The 20,939-nt window shown below is 32.0% G+C and overlaps 1 protein-coding gene across 1 annotated transcript; it reads right to left on the reverse strand.

The window, feature by feature from the left end:
* Window positions 1–3,101: 3,101 nt before the first annotated feature.
* LOC111633589 (cholesterol 7-desaturase-like) lies at window positions 3,102–18,988 on the reverse strand. Its single transcript, XM_023378197.1, has 7 exons — window positions 18,980–18,988; window positions 17,359–17,554; window positions 9,220–9,408; window positions 7,372–7,544; window positions 5,442–5,493; window positions 3,375–3,493; window positions 3,102–3,289 (listed from the first exon to the last, which is right to left on the reverse strand). The coding sequence occupies exons 1-7, from the start codon at window positions 18,986–18,988 to the stop codon at window positions 3,134–3,136; spliced, it is 894 nt and encodes a 297-aa protein (XP_023233965.1). The 3' UTR covers window positions 3,102–3,133.
* Window positions 18,989–20,939: the final 1,951 nt, after the last annotated feature.

Raw genomic sequence — 20,939 nt, forward strand, 5'->3', positions numbered from 1 at the left:
CGGCTAAACGTTAGAACATCCCTCCGCAGTATCAGTGTAATGTTTCGGGCAATGGTTTATGAATTAGTGAGGAGAGATGATGAACTAGAGGCGAGGGGTAGGGTATCCAGGATTCATGGTAATTTAAGCATGTCCTCCTAAATATCGGGTTTATTGAAAAATTTTTAAAATTAATTTGGTTTGTTTGGTTATGGCCACGCAACATGTGAGATGTCTGTCAAGGAGAATGCATCCCAGAAAGACTTTTATGATCCCATTCTAAGTGTTATTAATGAAAAGGAAACCCACAAAACTCCACGTGGCTAGTTTGTTGGTCATATGCAAACCTGCAGCTGACTATTGGTGACTGCTGGTTTTATCCACTAGGTTACTTGAGGTTATTAGAAATTTTTATTGCTATCTGTCTGTCTGACATTCTGTAATCTCAATAATGGAGTTACAAAAAAGTCAAGACCAGACATAGAAATCATAACAGAATGAGAACCAGTTTAATTAGCTTTATGTGATCTTTCGATTTGTACTGCAAGTCACGTTATTTCAATTCAAAATTTTTTTGTCAAACAGAGTTACATACATAAACAACATGACAGAATATTTTTAACAGGGACAGTATGACATACAGTGGCAAAACACTACTATAGTTTACGTAAGCAAGGGCTATGTGGTACTTACCGCAGTAATATCTTGTGATCTACTGCGTGCAGTATATTTATCACAGTAATTCAGTGAATATAATATATATGTGCGCTTGACGGTTTGAGTCATTCGACAGCACATTGATGTATATTTGAGGGCATAAAACTTTGTAAACTCTCGCTCCTCTAGATGTTAGGCAAGCCGCATAATGGCTAGTTCGATCGTCTATGCCAGGGGTCGGAATTAGCGGCTCGCGAGCTGCATGCGGCTCTTTGCATAGACGTTTGCGGCTCTTCGGACATAAACTCCAACTTCACCTCACCTCATTTCACTGCAGCCTTATAACTTATGTGTTTATGAGATAGAGCCGCCGAACAAACTTCGACTCGTACGCCGTCCGCACATGGTGGTCCGCACACTCGCATTGTTTAATATGAGTCGCATAACAGTGGTAGCATTTGAAGCATATCTATATATATAACGCATCGAACGCGTGTCCGTCCATCCGTGTAACGTTATGCCAAAAACGTTCACTAGAGGCGCCCCTGTCGTGTGTCGTATTTCGCACATTTAAATTAATATGCGGCTCTCTGGTACTTTTGTTATCCTGTTTTTATGACAGTTTGGCTCTTCGCATTTGACAAACTGCCGACCCCTGGCTCTATGCCAATAGATTTATATGTTATTTAATTCTTTATGTACACTCCTGTAAATTAGATTAGTTATATAATAAACTCCTTATTTGTTTGTTTAACCTATAAACTTGTATACCATTGCTTGCATGGACACCCGTTGACTTTCACAACCACCTCGCCACTAGATAAAAAGCCATTCAGTGAGGCTCTGAGCAGATTTTGCCGAATCGACAATTAGAGGGCTCTGTCCCCTCGACCGTATTCTCACGTACACATATATATATTTTTTTTAAATTATATTATTTTTGTAAGAATTACATTTAGTTAAATATTTGGTTAAATTTTTTAAAATAAATGGCGCTACGTGTAACGCCAGCAATAAAATGTAGACATATCATTCGATAAATAGAAATACAACTCATATTTTTGATTGGGATATACGAAGTGATGAAACTTAAAAGTGTTTGAAAGTAACTACTGAGCTTTTATGAATTTATAAGGCCCTGCACTGAAATGAAAAACATTCTTTTAATCAAAAATTTTAACAAAAGCAATCCTTATGTTCGCGATTAATTAAAATGAAATGATTGTTAGGAAAAAGAGAAAAATTGTAATTATTTTAACATTAAAACCATGCGAAAAACAGAGAAAAACTAGTAAATTAAATTTTTTATCAGATAAAAAGAACAAAAAAGGAAGTATTATTTAAGGTGCAAGGTTTGTTTAACACTGAACAAGAGACAGTGTCGCACTGTGTTCGTAAACAGTCGTCTCTATCGGGAACTGATCAGTTTCAATTTCACTCGATAACAGAGAAAGACCAGTCTGTGACAGAGATTGTGGATTAGTAACCAATAAAGTGATAATTTGAAGACGAAGACATATTTTAACCCAGACCACAAGAAAACTTCATTTATTTCACTGGAGTCCCACGAAACTAGGTTCTGTAGGGGTTCTTTCTGCAAGGTTCCATTTTCGTCTTTTGCCAATGTATCCTCCGAATGCTATAGACCGTTGAGAGACACTTCAGACATTTAGATGTGCATTCACTGACATCGTTTTCTGTTTGAGAACGGGACTTAAAACGGAACATCCACTCAGCAAACGGAAATTTCCTTCTTTGCCGGACTTTCCTCTTATTCTTTGAATACTAAGCGTCGAATTATACAAGGATTAAAACCCTTCGTGACTGTCAACTTTTTGTAAGATAAATTTTCTGATAAATGGGTTGTGTTGTTTGTATACGAGGCATCGATCTTTAAATCGACTGCTCCCACATGATGTTGACTGTTAACGCTCGGCAGTCCAGACGGCAATGGAGGCAATAACAATATTACAATAATCGTTATTTTTCGTTTTTAAATTTTTCCCCTTCATATCCCCCATAGAAATTAATCGAACGGCTGAACGAACAAACAAACATACTCATTTATATGTAATTTATCAATGTAATTTTTATTCTTAATTTCCTCTTTATTAGTGTTTGTTATTCTATGTCAATTTAACGTTCAATATAAATAAGAAATACTATTCCTTCATCAGTTATTTTACTTTCAATTGAATTTTGATATTAAATAGCGAAATGGTTTAAGATATGTAAACAAAATTAGCAATTAACAAAACACAATTATTTTTATTTTGAATTTCGCACGTTAAAAAATTTAATTATTTAAATACAAAAACGAAAATAAAAATTTTACATAAGAAATCACTTTTTAGCAGTAATTTTAAAGTAATGCATCAATATTTAACGCAACAACACGAATTACAATTATAAATCGATTATGCTAATAAAAAGCCAAAATTAAAAAAATATATATGTAATTTCGGTTTCGCTCTTTAAAGTATAAAATTACTTCTAATCACCAACTAAGATTATTTTCTTCAACCCTGGGGCTGTTTTCACTGTAAAACTGAGAGTACCATTTTCTGTATTTGGCAATTGCTTTCTCTTTTGATACGTAAACTGGATTCTTCAAATACATTTTGTAATTCCAGATTTGAATGTCTCGCTCAAGCTATTAAAATAAATATTTCCTATTGTTAATACACACGTTTCTTGTATATTTTCAAATTTCAGTAATTGGAATAATATAATCTCACCATATAACTTTCAAAAAAACAGATAACATAATCACGAATGCCTGTAAATCGAGAAGAAGTGTAATATTGTCGTATCAATCTCACTCGAACTTGTCCTTCCGGTATCATGTTATATACGACTATTCAATTTCCAAATAAACTTTTGTGGTGAAAACTCATTATTGCTGGTCCAGTCTGAAAAATTAAATATATTTGATAATAACACACAAGCGATCATTTTATAAAAATTAATTGTTTGTAGATGAATTTATAATTTTTGCCTTGTAGCAATTCATTTTACGTATCAGTACTAATACGCGGTAGAGTAGTTTCTAGTATTTTTACGCTAATATTACCTTTCCGATTTATCAAAGTATACACGAAATGATAAAGTGCCATTAAAATTATTGAATAGATTGTGAAGGTTCGAATATCCTGTTATAATATTTCTGCCAACCAGCAAGTGGCACAGTGTACGGGAATTTAATCTTTCATCTTTCAATCTTTCTGGACTTGCAAACAGATTTCTAACATACTTTCACATCATATATTGCAGTAAGAAATATTGGTTTATAATAAAGATTCTTTTCTCCAAAAATAAAATTATGCATGTTGGCCCTGCTGAGATTTGAAGCAATGTTAAAACTAATGGAATGTTTTCGCCAAAATTTGAGACGAAATTTCTGTGTTAATCCGAGTTGTGTTTTATCAATTCTAATTACTTATTAGTTTTGCCCATCGATATTTCGCTAATAGTATTTAGTAATGTTTTGGGCTTGATTTTACTTTTAAATAAGATTAAATAAAACAGATGGAACACCGAATAAAATTGTTGTTCCATTGTTTAGTGTAATTATCTGTATTCACCTATATGCGTATATTACAGAATGTAGATTGTTTGGTGTGCAAAAAGTTGCGGTTATGATATTCTGTTTTATTCTCTTCTGCAGATATCACGTTACAAATTGCTGAAAATTTTTTCATTATTTTGTACAATTCATTGTCAGGTTAACAAAATACCATCTGTATACATTTGAAAGAAATGTTTGGATTTGATCGAAATGTCAATGCTACGTAAATTTTTTTCACTTACCAATGGTTTACAGATAATAATTAGCAGTCAAAGTAGTCTGAAGGGGTAATAATATTTTTGTTATGAGATCGTATGATATCTTAAGACAAGATATTTGAAATGTCTGGAATTTTTCTTGTTCTTTACAGGAAAGACATAAGAAAATATTTTCAAAAATTCAGTGCCAAAACAGATAAACGTATTTTCTGAAATTTTTAAAATATTCGTATCTCTTTATCATTGAATATGAGAGCGCTCTATAATATTTCCCTGCTACACGTATAATGTTAAAGTGCCAATTTTGACCATTAATATCTGAAACACTAACGAACCGATGCGAATGAATTCTGAAATATTTACTCTCTGCGATGAAGACTACAGAAATGTTAATGCTGAGTTAATGTGTTGCATCGTTCTGGCTTAGGAAAACCAATATTTAGCAGTTTTTGCATTAGATTTACGACTACAGATATACTCCGGAAACCAAGCTACCGAAAGACATGCTTAATAGCTTTTTGGAAAGCTGATTACATCTTTTGTGGTGTTTTATAGGCTTTATTTTCAGATATTCAAATATTTTAAAATTTATTTGTTCGATCGTTTTCCACGAAACGTTTCGATTACTTTTAATGAGGATTGTATTTATTAATACAATCTTGATGATTTAAAGGTAGTATATTGATAAAATAATATTTCGTTGATTGGTTTTTATGTACTGTACCTATAGATAAAAAGGAAGAGTATTAAAATCGTGAAAATTTTGACCCTCGTAGATTTTTGCCGATTTGCATGCTTTGAGACCTTTTCTTTACCACTGTATATATAGAGGACATAATGTATGTTTTTCTCTGTTCTTAGATTTCTATTACGTATTGTATTACATATATATATTGTATTTATTCTCTGGAACACTAAGGAAAATCTGCAGGCGTTCGCGTGATTGTCACAAAAGTATAGTATTATTATGAAGAATATTCTCTTATGAAGTTATCGGTGATTAATAAATATATGAATACCTTCAAAAAACTGGTAAAACCAGGTTGAAAATGCAGAGTTCATCAAAAGCACCTAATTAAAAAACTTTTGAAAGTTTTTATATGAAAATAGTGAAAGTAGATTTCACAGTGTGACTCAACATGTCAATGAAGTGCACGTCACACCGTCTAAAACTACAAGAAGTTTCGGATGATGCGATCGTCATGATAAATCGGAAAAACAAACATTGTCACCAAAAAATGGTTTGAGCTTTACTTTGTACTTTAATGTTTTTGCACTACTGTAATTCGGTTAAACGTATGAATAACTTTTAGTAGTATCAGTTAAAATCTTTAAGACACAAAGTAAAACTGAAAACTTTTTTCTCTGAAAATGTTTGTTCTCTCGATTTCTCATCGAGGTGACAATGGTTAATGCAAAATTTCCTTCAATTGTAGTCCGGATAATGTACGCTTTGTTCACATGTCATGTATTACTATTTTATCTGCTTCTACTATTTTTATTCCATAACTTTCAAAAGTTTTTTTATTCGGATGCTTCTGCTGATCTCTCCTTTTTCAACATGGTTTCACCAGATTTTCATGAGATAAACAGTGTTTTAATAAGTAATTTAAATATTTTGTTCAAACACAACCAACAACAGAATTATACTAGCTTATGTTTATTTAAAAACTAACTTTTGATGTTGCCACGTTAAAGGGCGTATATCATCAGTCTGTTGTTCGTTTTATTTCAACCAAGTTTTTAATTCAATATCTAAAATACAAATAAAACCTATGATATATAAATATATATTATACTATATAAAGACTCTTAGTAGTTTATTTCATAAAAATATCTTAGTAAAAAATATTTATTTGTGAACATACCTAACGAAATTTTAATACCATTAAAAGTAATTAATTACATTTTGAGTCTATTTACCTGCTTGAACAGATTGCAAAAATAGCTGAATATGTTTTCAATATAATGTGTGTGTACTGAGAATAAATTTACTAAATTGTGAAATTATTTTGACAATCTATATATACAATCGAGACGAGTTGATAATAATAATAAGAGCAGAGCCCAAACGGTGAGGAGTCAAAAGCAGAAATTTGGTACACAGTTAGGGTACGTCACAAAAACGAACACTAAGAAGGGATTTTTCGAAATTTTCCCAGGGGGAGAGAGGTACAGGATTAAGCTTAACACTTCCATCAACAATAGAAGTGTTAAGTAACAGTGGAAGTGTCAACAATGGAAGTGTTACGTAACAATGAAAGTGTTAAGAAAAAGTGCAGTTTTTTTTCGATTTTGAAGGAAATCGAAGTTATTTTTAGACCCATCTAAAAATTCTCTAATTAGTCTGGAAACGGGGGATCCGATTCTTGCATTCTGAGTAAACGGGTAAGGTTGACTATAATGTAATAACCTTAATCTTCGTTATGGTAACCTTTGCCCGAGCAACGCCGGGCCTACCTGCTAGTACAGAATACTTTCTGTCATATACGCATTATTAATTTCGATTCGTAAAATCCATGAATCATTTTGGGCAATCTGTTGAAAATGATCGAAAATTATGTTTAAAATTTTGACATATTCTTAAAATTTTTTCAAAAATGTCTGCACCATATTGTAAAATTAAATACGTATATATAGTTACTAACTGATTACCTGTTGAAGTTCATATGATGTCCGCATTACAGATATCCCGAACAATTTAACAGCGATAATTCCTTCGTATTTGCGACAGGAAATTGTTTCTTCACATACTGGATGGCAAGACATTATACACTGAAAATATTTCCACCAATTTTCCGGATGCAAAGTAATTCTAGATGTAATACCAAATTTGTGAAGGCAAGTTAGATGAGCAAAATCAGCTGCATTTTCCATAATTTCTTGTATTATATAAATAAAAACATAAATAATACATATATTTATTTGATCGGTGTTATTTATAAATACCTGAATATGACAATTCAAAATGTGTTCACTACGACCTTTATAGATCATTAGTCGATTCTTTATTTCTGGTATAACTGGTGGTTTCCACAGAGGTGGTTGGCCTTCTGCATGATGCCACACGTAAATAAATCCATTTTCTTCGATGGTTTCCCAACTTTTTATTTTAGCAACTTCTGGAAGTAAGTTTAAATACATTTTTTACTGTGTCTTCTATTTAATATTACTCTAAAAACAAAAGATATCTTTTCAGCATTGTAAGAATATAAAGGTCTGGTGCATTGGTTTTATTGAAACGATTACTGTAGAATTACTTAATTCGTTTAATAATACACGTGTAAATCGAACTACATTTTAGCAGTAATACCAATAATTACATATCTCTGTCGGTTACAAAAGTAACAAAAAATTATTATAATATTTAGCATAATTTTAAAATATTATAAAAGCATTGCATAATTTTAATACGAAAACAGTTAAATTTATTTTGATGTAGTATATGTGAGAAAACAATGCCATCAGCAGCACATAACGACGTAGACGGTAGAAACTGTAATTGTAAGTGGCACATGCTATATCTCGCATCTTTGATCTCAATTTGCCTACTCAGTAGGTTAGCAGAACGTAGAAACTAAGTGTTGACAGCAACCCAGTCGGCCCAAGTGACGCTGAAAACTGTTACACTAATGTATTTTGGTAAACCTGCAAAGACAATTCATGGGAGTCAAATCATAGAAATCATAGATGCCATATAACATGGTTGTATTTTAATTCCATTGTTTATCGAAAACCTGTATAATCTGGTTGAATTTGAATCAGCTGTTGCACTCTAATCCTACTCAGAAACCTGCCATAATAGCTAGTAGTAGCAAGTTATATAGACAGTTGCTAACTGTAAAAAATATAAGTATAATAGTCACAAGTAGATCAATAAAAAACTAAGATGCTCACCCCACATTCCACATCAGTCCTTTAGCGTAAATCCTAACTGGGTAGTAAATTTCGTGTACTTGTGACCTAGTTACAGTGGTACATATTATCTCAATTCACCATTATAGAAATAAGTTGTTAGTTAATCTATACAATATTATCCATTACTTGGAGAATATCATATGGATTAACTAAGCTCTTATTTCTAACTAGGTGGATCGTTTTTCTCAGAATTTGCTACGTCTAACCTGGCATAAACTTATTACTAAGTTTCAGCAGTGAAATCTCAGTGCATAACACTACGAGTTGCAAGTTTCAGTCGAATACGTGTTTATTATGTATATCTATTAATCTTTAATGTATTTGTGTATGTTGTAGTCATTTTCTCACGTGCGTGGAGTTTCACTCATAAAATAGTGAAAATCAATCTGAACTCAACTGTTCTTTCAATTTTAGTCAAGCAACTTGTTACATTGTAAATCGGCTAATGTGCATAACGGTGTTGGTAAGTTATAAAGTTTTGTGGCGTCTACATGCTGCATTTCGTGCATTCATTATTTTCCCCAAAAAGACCAATGAATCATTTAGCAATGTTTTCCATGCGTATAAGACATAGTAACAGTGCGCTACAATTTGCATACTGTTTGATGTTTCCTTTCTAATTGCGATGTAGAAAACGTCTGATGCTATGTTATTTTTCACATTAAAATTTTATATTGCATGTTGATCATAAGATCCTGTTACCAATGTAAAGCGTTCATTACAAAAATTCTCGTGTTCAAGAAATTAATTTATATAACTCTAATCATTATATTAAAACTAATGCACCATATTCATATTCCCCCGCAATACAAAGAAAATCAATTAAACGTATGAATTAGCATAAATGTATTAAGAAAACACATATTTAGCACTTCTCACTTTTTTCTGCGTAAGGTATTTTCACACAATAACCATCCTGTCCAGCAAATCGCCATCCGTGGAAAGGACATTCGATGCAATCCTCGTGAACCTTGCCATCAGTTCCTAAATGAGCGCCCAAATGAGGGCAATAAGCATCCAAAACAAAACATTTTCCGGTTTTTCCACGAAATATAACGAATTGTTGACCTGTAAAGTAATTATAATTATTTTCAATTATAATATTTTAAAATTTACTATTATTCATCTTATATAAATGTGCCTTGTATAGATAGAGATGGTGTATCTTTACAATTAATGTATTTACACTAGTCGCGTGCCATCTTTGGAAGAAGTGGAAGCGCCGCATTCCTTGTATTTTAGAAAAAATGAAAATAATAAAACAATATGTATTTATATTTAAACGTATCTTATTACAAACTTCTATACTACATCTAAAAAACGATAAAATGTTCCAATATCAGTGACGGAATAAATGAATAAATCACGAGTAGATTTATAACTTAACCCACCGATAGGAGTTTACTGATATGTTTTTGTGATAATGGTGTATTGTTGACAGGAGTTTATAAAATCTATTAAAAGATTTGATATATTTATTATGCTTTTATTCTCTTCTCCCATGTTGTATTACCTAACTACAGTTTCATTCTCAAAAATGACAAATTCATTTCAGGTTGGCATTTCCCAATTGAAAATTTGCTGTAAGTCCGTCTACCATTTGTTGGATTACAGAGACATATTACATAAAGATCTAATATACATCAATCCAGTTATATAGTGAATTTGTAAATATTAATTATTGATATGAGAAAAGAATTTATTAATGTTAAGTACGTAAAAGAAGTAAATGGCAAAAGATCATAGAGTGCTAAAAGTAAAAATTAAAAAAAATTTACATCCCCAAAAACACATGAAGTATGATTATATCCTTTTTAGAAAAGTATGAAAATGTAAAAAAAATAATAAAAGGTTGTATGGATTTCGGAAATTGGAAGTCATTTCGAAGATCAGGAAATTTACAGGTAAAGCAAAAAGAAGCTCTGCTGTAGTTCTGAAAGCTCCGGTATAGTTCTGAAAGCAATGGTAAGTGTGAAATTAAGCCATTGTAAACCATGGAGACTCTTAAGCACTGAAGAGGAGCTAGAAAGTTAACCTGGCTCAAAATGCATCTGTAACAAAGCAATAAAAGGAGTTTTATAACCTGAATTGGCTGTGAGGTAGTCTACCGAAAGTTTTTTTGGATTGAAGAGACGTTATTTAATATACTACAGTATCAATTTCACATACAGTATATTGTGTCCTTCAAACTGCGAATGTAATGGAATAATATTGTGAGATTTCGAAGGAATTTTATTATTTTAATAATAATATTTAAAGAAATTATATCATAATTTCATAAATTAGAAGGAAATTTATCCACAGAAATTAACAAGAAAAAGTAAGAAAGAAAGGAAGTTTACTTCCTTCAAAAAGTAGTTAGTCACCCGATGACAACATGTTAAGTATATTATTAGATTATTTACATATTACATATATATTATATACATATTATAGTACATATTAGATCATTGTCAGATGACAACATATTGAAATCTCCATTGGAGGAGAAGAAGAGTATAAATAAGAGATACGCGCCAAACTCGGTGTACAACACAGCACATCACATCACTTTCACAGTATCCTCAAGTGTAACTTAGTGCCATACTTTATAGATTGAACTTCCGACCAAAAGACAGGAAGGTTACAAGTCAAGAATGATATGGAAGTATTATAATCAGTACTTTTGTAAACTCTCTTACAAAACTTTTAGGGAACGTTTAATTATAGCTAGATGTATTTAGTTAGTTCATTTGTATTTATTGTTATTCATTAAAGTTTTGTTAATTTGTTAATGGGACTTGATTATAGTTTCCTCACGGACTCCTATCGCTTACTCACGTGTCTCCCCACTCAAATGAGGCCTCTTAATCGGAATAATAGAAGATTCGCCAGTTAAACCGCGAAATAATAATTTAACTGGTGTCTACATCCTGACGTGGATCTTAATTTCACAATCTAGATACTTATTACTGCTTATAGAAAAGCCATCCTCCGACGACCGTCGGCTAATCTCACGATTAGCTGCCGAATAAGCGGTAAACAAGTTTTACTAACTTCGTACCCCCTGCTAGCCCCTCACAATATTTCTTGAATTAAACGTCAATTTTCCGAACAGCCTAGAGAACAGTCTGGTCTTAAATCTTATAGCAACGTTGTATGGTTTTTAAGAATTAGTACGTTACAGTCAGGATGAACCTTGGAACATGTGCTTAGTCGAAGTGCTAGTGGTGCGAAGCTATCATCCGTGGGGTTATGATTAAATGCCCTTAAGGCGGTAGTCCCCAAGATGTGGCAACGTTAGTCGTTGCGATAGTAATCCAGCGCAGTACGATAGGAACCACTAGTTAAAACACTTTGTTATTTGGTCACTTGTTGCTAAGACGTCGGACGTGCAAAGCAAAAAGAATGAATTGATACCCCAGAATAAATTTGAAACTTGAAGTACGGACTCTTGGGTGTCGACGACGTTCAACTTGTGTCCAACTAAGATTCTCGTTAGCCCTAAAAATTGGAGCCACCAGTGAGGAAAAGAGGTTCATCAGATCTAAAAAAGGAAAAGAACCAAAAGGAATCGATGACAAAGTTCAACTTAAAGCCTGGTACTCACATGCTGCAACGAACGACATAAACCGTTGACAGAACGGCAAAATGACGTAACTTTTGCCGTCGAAGCCGACGAAATACGAAATCCAAAATTTTCAACTATTGCCGTGGCGGAAAGCAGAACGGCTAAAATTAGAGCAACAGGAAGGCCGTTTAGCAATGTTGTCATAAGATCACGTGTGACGATAGCATTCGAACTATGGCGGTTGGAAAGATAAAAAGCTTTATTTGTACACTAATACGCTAATATATTTCATTTATACGCTATATTACTATCCAATTTAAATATTAATGTCAAATAGAGTTAGGCCAGGAACACACACGCATAAATTGTGTGAGAAAAACTGAATCAGAAATTAGATTTCAGTTCATTTTCTGTTTTACGCTTTTATTCCAGAACACACGTACGTAAAAATTCTGGCCGAATAGGAAACACAGTGCTACATTTTATTAATTTTTTCTCTCATATATCTATCCCTTTGTACTTTTCATTTTTTTCCTGTTTCCTATCCTATAATATATAAAATTAATTGACTTGTATTCTGAATTCAAATGAAGAACGTGTGATCTAAATACTAGGCATATATATCGATTCTACTAAACCTATCTGTTATTTGAAATTTAGCTCCTATAGACATCCATAAACGTTGATTAAATACAGTGTCTTTATACATGATACTGATGTGGTCAAACGGATTCAACAAACTCCTCTATTTCATTTATTTTTCGTTTTTTGGAAATCGTCACAATTGTAGGGTTAACCCTCATTGCCGCCATTATTAGAATAAAAACCATGTGTCTACGTTGAGGTCACAAAAAAGACTTTTCTTTATTGGAGAAATTTTGACGTAAAAATTTTACTTTTTTGAAACCGTTCGGTAATTATTTTTGTAGTTTTGAACAATATATAGTTCATACACACAACACAAGGCAATGTTCATTGTAAATTTATTCAATTTTCATTTGATACATGTACCTGTTTTTATTTGTACATGTTTGGGCTTGTGTAGGCCCCCTCCTCAGCCAATTAAAATTGTATAATAGATATTTTTTATATATAAAAATTTACAGCGTATGAAGTAGAGACCCACTCTACTCTTTTTTCAGTTATGATTCAGCCAAAATTTCAGAAAAATTTTTACGCTTTCTATTTTATGGTAGATTTTACGTCAGATTTGACGTATTTGTGTTCCTGGCCTTACTTACTGCGTAAAATATTGGGAATGGAGTAATCGTAATTCGGTGACGAAAGATTTGATATTCCTAACTTCCAATGATTTTTTCTATCCTAATTATTCGTTTTTGAGGTTTCTTTATTTGCGATAAAATTGAAGGCAAACTTACAAATTTAATTGATATAACAAAGCAATTCTGGTAGACGCCATTTTCGACTAATGGCACGTGGCCTACCTACTGTAGTAGCTTGTTTATATTTACGGCAGGCAAATGGCGCATTTCAATTGTAGGGTAATTTTCACACGGAAAGACGACGGAACGGAAATCGTTTCTGTCGTTGGTTTCCGCACGTGAGTACATACCTTTAAATGGAAGAGAAAACGATAAGTTTCATTGTTCCTTTTTCTCATACATAAGGTCCAGCAATAATTGGGTTTTTCAACCACAGAATTTTATATATAATCATGAAATAAGTTACATTTTGGATAACTCGATATGAAAATGTGACAGGAATTATTATACCTAACCAAAATGTTGAAAAAGTTTTGCATGAAAAGCAAAATTAATATTTTAAAGGGTAGAATTGTTTCTAAAAATAACGAAATTATGCAATTAAAATCAATTATCCGTGAATTACAAATGAAAATTAAAAATCTCGAGAAAAAAGAAAAAATAGACCCAGGCACATGGAAAACTCGGGAATGAAATAACATCCTTCCCCAACTGTTGTAGAGGATGATAGGAAGTTAAACGTTTTCGTCTGTTTTACCTATTAACATGAGAATTAACATAATAAAACGAACTAGGAAGAAATGCAGAACTAGATTTAATAAACTTGAGAATATGTTTGTAAATGCGAAGTGTGTTGAGTCAATTCCTTCAATTAGTTCCTGCATTTCAGAAAAATCCTACCATTCCAGAAAAGTTAATATATTGGCCTGTTTTTGATTCACAATATATAAAAATTTGTCTAGTAATGTTTCCAAAAATAAAAGAATGATTCGAATTATACAATACAACATTTATTTCCACACTAAAGCTACAATCAGATATAGATTTGGTAAAAAGAATTAGGCTAGAAGTTGCAAAAGGGCATGAACTGACCTGGACTAGGTTGAAGACACAAAGGAACAAATGGTATGAAACAGATTTCACTGTAAAGAAGACAATTCAAATGTATGATGGAGTGCAAGGTAAATTAGCATCAGCCTTTTCTTATGTTTTAGATAAATTAGAATTAATTACTTTTTTCAATCATGAATATTCAAATAAAAATCGAACCATTAAACAATAAAGAATGTCTATTGCAAATAAAACATTCAATACATTAGATGATTATACCAAGGCTATTATGGCATTAGACTCGATAACAAAGAGAGAGCATGAAAAATACTTCAAAAGTTTCAGTGTAGGCGAAAGTACAAATAGACCTAATGAAATTTCAAGGTTGTCTAAGTCTTACAGCCATTTTTACAAAGAACAATGGAGTCGTCAAAATCGTGATTTAATTAGTTATTGGACCATGAAAGAAAATCTGTATATAATAACCGTTCCAAAACCTTAAGGAGAACTAACAGCAGAAAAAATGACATACAACAAGAACAAACGATTTTTCGAAATCAGACATTCTCAGAAGAAAGCTTTCACGATATTATCTGCCATAACTGTTGTAATAGAGGTCACTATAAGAAAAGCTGGAAGTTACCAAAAATTTATGCGTTAAAAAAAATGCCCCAACTCATACTCAAACTCGAAAATCAAAACTATGAAGAAAATCTAATGGGTCAGGATAACGAAAAGAGCCCTCTCTTCCAAGCTGCTAGAATCCGTTTTTAACTTTTAGAGTATTTCGCAATCTTGAAGTTAAAATTATGCTACATTTATCTGAATATCAGAGGATATCCGTTTAGTGCTATCATTGTTACGGCCTTAGAAAAATCACTAAGCCATAAACTGTGTGTAGAATTAAGACTAACAATACATCCTGCATCTATTAAACTAATCATGGCGAATAACAGAATAAGAGAGTGTGAAAGTACTAGTATATATAAATTATAAATACTGTAATAGGAAATAATACTGAATTTATGTTTGTAGTATTGGAAAATTTTTCACGTGATTTATTTATAGAGAGTGATTGTTGTGAACATATAAAAGCAATGATCAGCTTCAGAAACAACTTATTAATAGTGCCAATAAGAAACAATTGTATTGATCAAATTCAAATGCCCATCTTACATCATACTAATGCAAAATTCCATACCACCGAAAAAACACTGGTCAATACGTATCGTAAAATTTTAGTGTCCAATTAAGTAGAATACAGCAGAAATAAAGTACGAAATGGGCAAGAATGTTGTAAATGTTTTATCTGGTATTTGTGAGGTGAGAAATAATGAATGTATAATTCTAGTGCTAACTAACACTCCAACTCCTGTTTTATTTTCAGAGGAATATACTGTTGCCGAAGAGAAACCATGTGAAGAATATTTCTTTGTAAAATTGTGTTTCTTATCGCAATCAGACAGTAATGCAACAGATTCAAATATTATAAGGCCAAACGCTAATCCTTCGAAGGAAAAAAATGTTAGCTTATTCGTTAATTCTTATCGAAAACTGAACATAAAGTCATTTACTTTTAATATCGGGAATGATTTATCTGAAAAGTGTAAAACAAATAGAGGAGGTATTGAGAAAAAACCTAGACATATTTGCCAAAAGCAGTTTTTTGATCTTCAAGTATGCACCCTAGGATCTCATGAAATAGTAACGAAGCATGATGTTAATCCAACTAAGCAAAACGTATACAAAATGTCTCCATATCAACGAGAAATAGTCAGCGATTTAATATAGCACATGCTATCTGGTGTAGTTGCCCTTGAAAATCTCTGGACCTCACCTATATTGCTAGTACCAAAGAAAGAGGGGAAACATCGGTTATGTGTGGATTATCATCGTCTGAATAGTCTCACCGTCTCAGATACTTATCCCCTACCTCGCATAGAAGAAGCCATAGAAATTTTGGAAGGAAACAAACTGTATTCGATAATAGATTTAGCCTCTGGATTTTGCCAGATACTCTTAGCTGAAAATGATATATGTAAGTCAGCATTTATAATCCCAAATGGCATATATGAGTTATTGAAAATGAGATTCGGTTTAAAAGGTGCATCAGCAACTTGTCAGACGATAGATCACCAAGTTTTAGTCGATGTAAAGTGGAAGGAGGCACTTATATATATCGACGATAGTGTAGCATTTTCCAAAAACTTTCCATAACATTTGAAATTACGAAACGAATTGTTTGAAAGATTTAGAAGGTCTCGAGTGAAAGTTAAACCTGAATAATACATATTTGCCGCTAATCATATTAAGTGTCTTGGGTACATCATTGAAGATGCAGGTTGTAAAACTGACCCAGAAAAACTAAAAACAATTACTGAAATGAAAGTACCCAGTAGAGTAGAAGAACTTCGACCATTCTTAGGAATGTGTGTGGATATTTTAGATGATTTATAAAGGATTTCTCGATTATCGCCACACTATTATTCTGTTTATTTAGAACCAACTAAAAGTTTATTTGGAGAGATATCGAACAAGAAAATTTTGTACAATTAAAGGAAAGTCTATGCAACTTACCAGTTTTAACTCATTTTGACCGAGAAGGAACGTTTTATACAGGGTGTCTCAGTTAAACGTTTTTCACAACTTCTGAAAGGGGTAGGTTGCATATCGACATCTCAAAATCATATAGCAATGCAGAGTTGGGAAGTGCTTTCCTGAAGCGGTGATGTACACAGAAATAGCTAACCTCTTGTGCAGGCTTGAATAGAAATTATGGCTGGGAATACGCGTCATCGGATATTGTTCCTCGTAAAAGCGCTGTGCGGCTGGCCCACTACAATTTGCAGCCCCGTACATCAAATGTATATCGACTAACTCTACGTCCTTGTGCGAAATGATGAGTCCCTGCAAGAACGCTGGAAACTTTCACGCAACGCCATCTACCGCTTCAGAAAAACATTTGTGTCCCTGCATTGCTATATGATTTCGAGTCATCGAGATGCACTCTACCCCTTCTAGAAGTTCTGAAACGTTTAACTAAAACACCCTGTATACATACAGATGCATGAAATATAGGATTGTGAGCTATATTTCATGTCTCAAAACGATGATGAGGGAAGAGAGTATCCCGTATGCTATATCAGCGGAACGCTCAATGTCTACACACAAATGTGATGCTTTAATATAACTTACCTAAAGCAGTAACAGGTATGCACTTTCCAACAGGTAGATCTCTAGATTCTAACAAAGGTATCCATCCATTTGGATAGGCGGGAGGAAACTCATTCGTTCTTCTCGATCTATTTGTATCTTTTATTAACTGAAATCGTTTTTTACGTAATTCCCTCGCATTCATTTTTCCATCTTCATAACCGATATCAGTTATGTCCTGCGTTGATAAAGAGCATTGTTGAAAAGTGAATAATATTTTGAAATTAAATATCCGTTTATCTTTACTTACAACAACATTATTAATAGTCGAAAAAGAAAAGTAGACAATAAGAATAAAAACAAACGAGAGAAACAGTACATAAGGTTTATTTATAATTATCGTAGTGATGCATTGAAACATATCCAGAAACCCAGAATTTTTCCATAATTCCTCTGCTACACTGTCGTATATAAAGGTGAACATATTTGTTCGAATTATAATCTTTTTATTATCTGAAATAAAAAATTTAATAATATTGTTAAATAATTTATTAACTTTGCTTCATTTAACAATTATAAACAATTATTATAACAGATTATCTCAATAGGTTAGCATTGATACAGCTTGGCTTACTGTTTCAATGGTAACGATTAGTTTCACGTGGGCATTTGTTACATCATATCATACCTATAACCTTTATCGGCCAGATAAATATTTGTTCGTGAAGTTAACAGTGTGAGAGAGAGTTCAGGAAGGATTTGCTGGATCTCTCCTTTACACGTCAGAGGCGTTACACCAGCTGAGAAAAATATATATTGCGTTTCAAATCGCGACATTTTAAATTTTATTGTCTGCGAGTGGTCTATAGTAATAATTACAGTGTTGGAGCTTTCTAGGGATTTATGGGTATTACGTGAACTGACAATAGAGTCAGACGTATTTTATATTTTAATTCAAAACAATTTACGAAATAAATCATCACGTTTATTCAGATCAAAAACGAAACTTTCTATTTAATTTAGCAGCTGCACAGCCAACTTGGAATCCTGAATATGTTGGCTGGTCTGTGCACATGCAAGATGGTGTGAGAAAGAAACAGTTTTTTTGCACCTTTCTTCTAATTGAAGCACTATCATTTCTTCGATTGTATGTACCCTTCTATATAACTTATTGTTTCAATAATATACATCAATGCTAACAAATAACGTAACCAACACCTTGTTGCTTGCTGAGGAAGTTTTATTAAAATCGAACCTTTTCGATCCACTTAACGGATCATCATCAGGCAAGAATATACGAAAATGGAATACATCATAAATGGAATAATAAGTTTCAAAAATTCAAAATATCAATAAACTGATAACATATCAATTAATAAAAATAAAAATAATAAATAAAAAATAATAAATTGTAAACGATACCAAATAATAAATGATATACTACAACGACTACACATTAATACTAAGTTTCCTTTAAATCAAATAATTATCATATTTCAGTTGTTGCGCTACTTGTAAGCTTCTTAACGGCAAATTTCCAAGCCGAGGGAAGACCCTCCACATCCCTAGCATTAATGCAACTGTCCTTAAGTTTGCTCCAATATATCTAAATTTTTTCGGCCGTCTTCGCCAAAGTTGGTGAGTGTACTTGAAGTACACTCACCAAACACATGTTCAATTGTTTTTAATTTCAGAGTTTTCTTGTATGCTTCAAACAATAAAGATGAAAAGTTATTTTTGTAAATTGATTTTGATGATTGTTGTTTATGTTTTCCGATATTCTTACAGGTAAAAGTCATTTGCAACATATTCATGAAATGTGGCACTGATTCATCCATGCTGAATCATTTCTACCTGCAGCAAATCCAAGTGAAACTGAATCTCCAACATTCTTTGTAATTCTATTTTATGGGAACACTATCATAGGTTCCACTGATTAGCTACTTGCAGAGAAATTATCAAAAACTTTATCAAACTTTATCAAAAAATTATCAAAATTTCCAGCCCTTATATTTTCAATAGCACGCCCTTCAGGTAAAAAAACGGGAACCTCCTTCGTGGATGGGGATAGAGGGCTACCACACCATATAACTCTTTTGATCGTACCGGGACTCTTTTTTGAGTTTTAGCGGCACGCACATTGTACGCTTGCCTATATTATATATATTTATTAACATTTTTACTGTTTCATAAAATTCGTCTCTACACTAAAATTAAAATTTAAAATTTTCTGAATTTTAAAAACATGAATAATGTAATTTTCATAAGAAATTCGCCTAAGAGATAGCGCTACCGATCATTTTATTTATTACGCTTCGTATTAGGAAACACTTTTTATAAATTAAAAACTCATAACAGCGATATATGTAACTGGAACGAATTATTTTTTATTTTCTACACTTAGTAACGGTTAGACATTATTACGATGAGAGAAAACACGAATTGATTATAACAATACAATATACAAAGTATTCGTTAATTTAATAAAAAAGCACAGAAATATTTAAATGCTTCTCTTTTACTATAACACATAAATTAATTTTTTAAATTTCAAATTATTTATTTCAAGAGATATTAAAAAATAACTATACCAGTTATAAATTTTAGCAATTAGTTAGAAAATTCATTTGAAAAGAAAACGAAAACGTTGAAAAATACAATTTATACTTAATTTTTCAATAGAAAACTGCATCTTTCGATCATGAAACTATACTAAAAATAAAAATATTATATAACGGGAAAGGAAAGACATAAATATAAGAAATTTACTTTAATTTTGAGTTAAGTCTCCAATTACAAAGTTAGATTAATATAAATCGTTATTTATTAATAAAAATCATTCACAAACTTTTAAATTTACAGAGTGGCTATTTATAAATACAGCGTGTATACGAAATTGGCTATTTAACACTTTTAAAGCCGTAAAGATGACAGTTTTAATGTTGTTTATAATTTAGGATAGACTAATTTTTGATTATAGATATTTTAATTATTATATCGATTATCGAGAAATAAGATTTAAATCATCGAAATGAGTATTAAAAATAATGGCATTGAGGAAATTCTTGATAGCAAAATATCAAAATTTTATAATACATCGGTAAAAACATGTTCTTGTTCGTTTTGGAATTCTTTTAGTGCATCATGTAGTCATATTCTTATAAAAAGAAAATATAATAATTTGGACATATTTTCAAAAATTGCTTTCATGCAAGATATATTATTTCAATTGAAAATGCACAAAGTATGGATCAAGATAAGGTAAATGTAGACATCGATGATCGTATTGAAGATGAAACTTTTATCAATGATTTTTGATTGTCCCGACAAAATATATGGGATATGGAAAAATTTAATACGGCAATGGCGATAACTAAAAATATTGCAGATATTTTGTATAATTATGGAACGAAAACCTTCAGTAATTACGTAGAGGAATTAAAAGTAATAGAAAGCATTGCAAGAATTGAAATTTCTCATTATAAATTTGAGAGTAGTGGGCTTAGTACAATTAAACAAGAAGAATCTGAAGAACAAATTCGGTCTAATAATGAGCTCTATGCAAATCAATGAACTAAAAACTTAAAATTCAAAACTAAAATTAAGAAAGGATTCGTAAATAA

The sequence above is a fragment of the Centruroides sculpturatus genome, unplaced genomic scaffold (genome assembly GCF_000671375.1).
Source record: "Centruroides sculpturatus isolate CEXI.00-Female unplaced genomic scaffold, Cexi_2.0 scaffold551, whole genome shotgun sequence".
Classification (NCBI taxonomy): Eukaryota; Metazoa; Arthropoda; class Arachnida; order Scorpiones; family Buthidae; genus Centruroides; species Centruroides sculpturatus.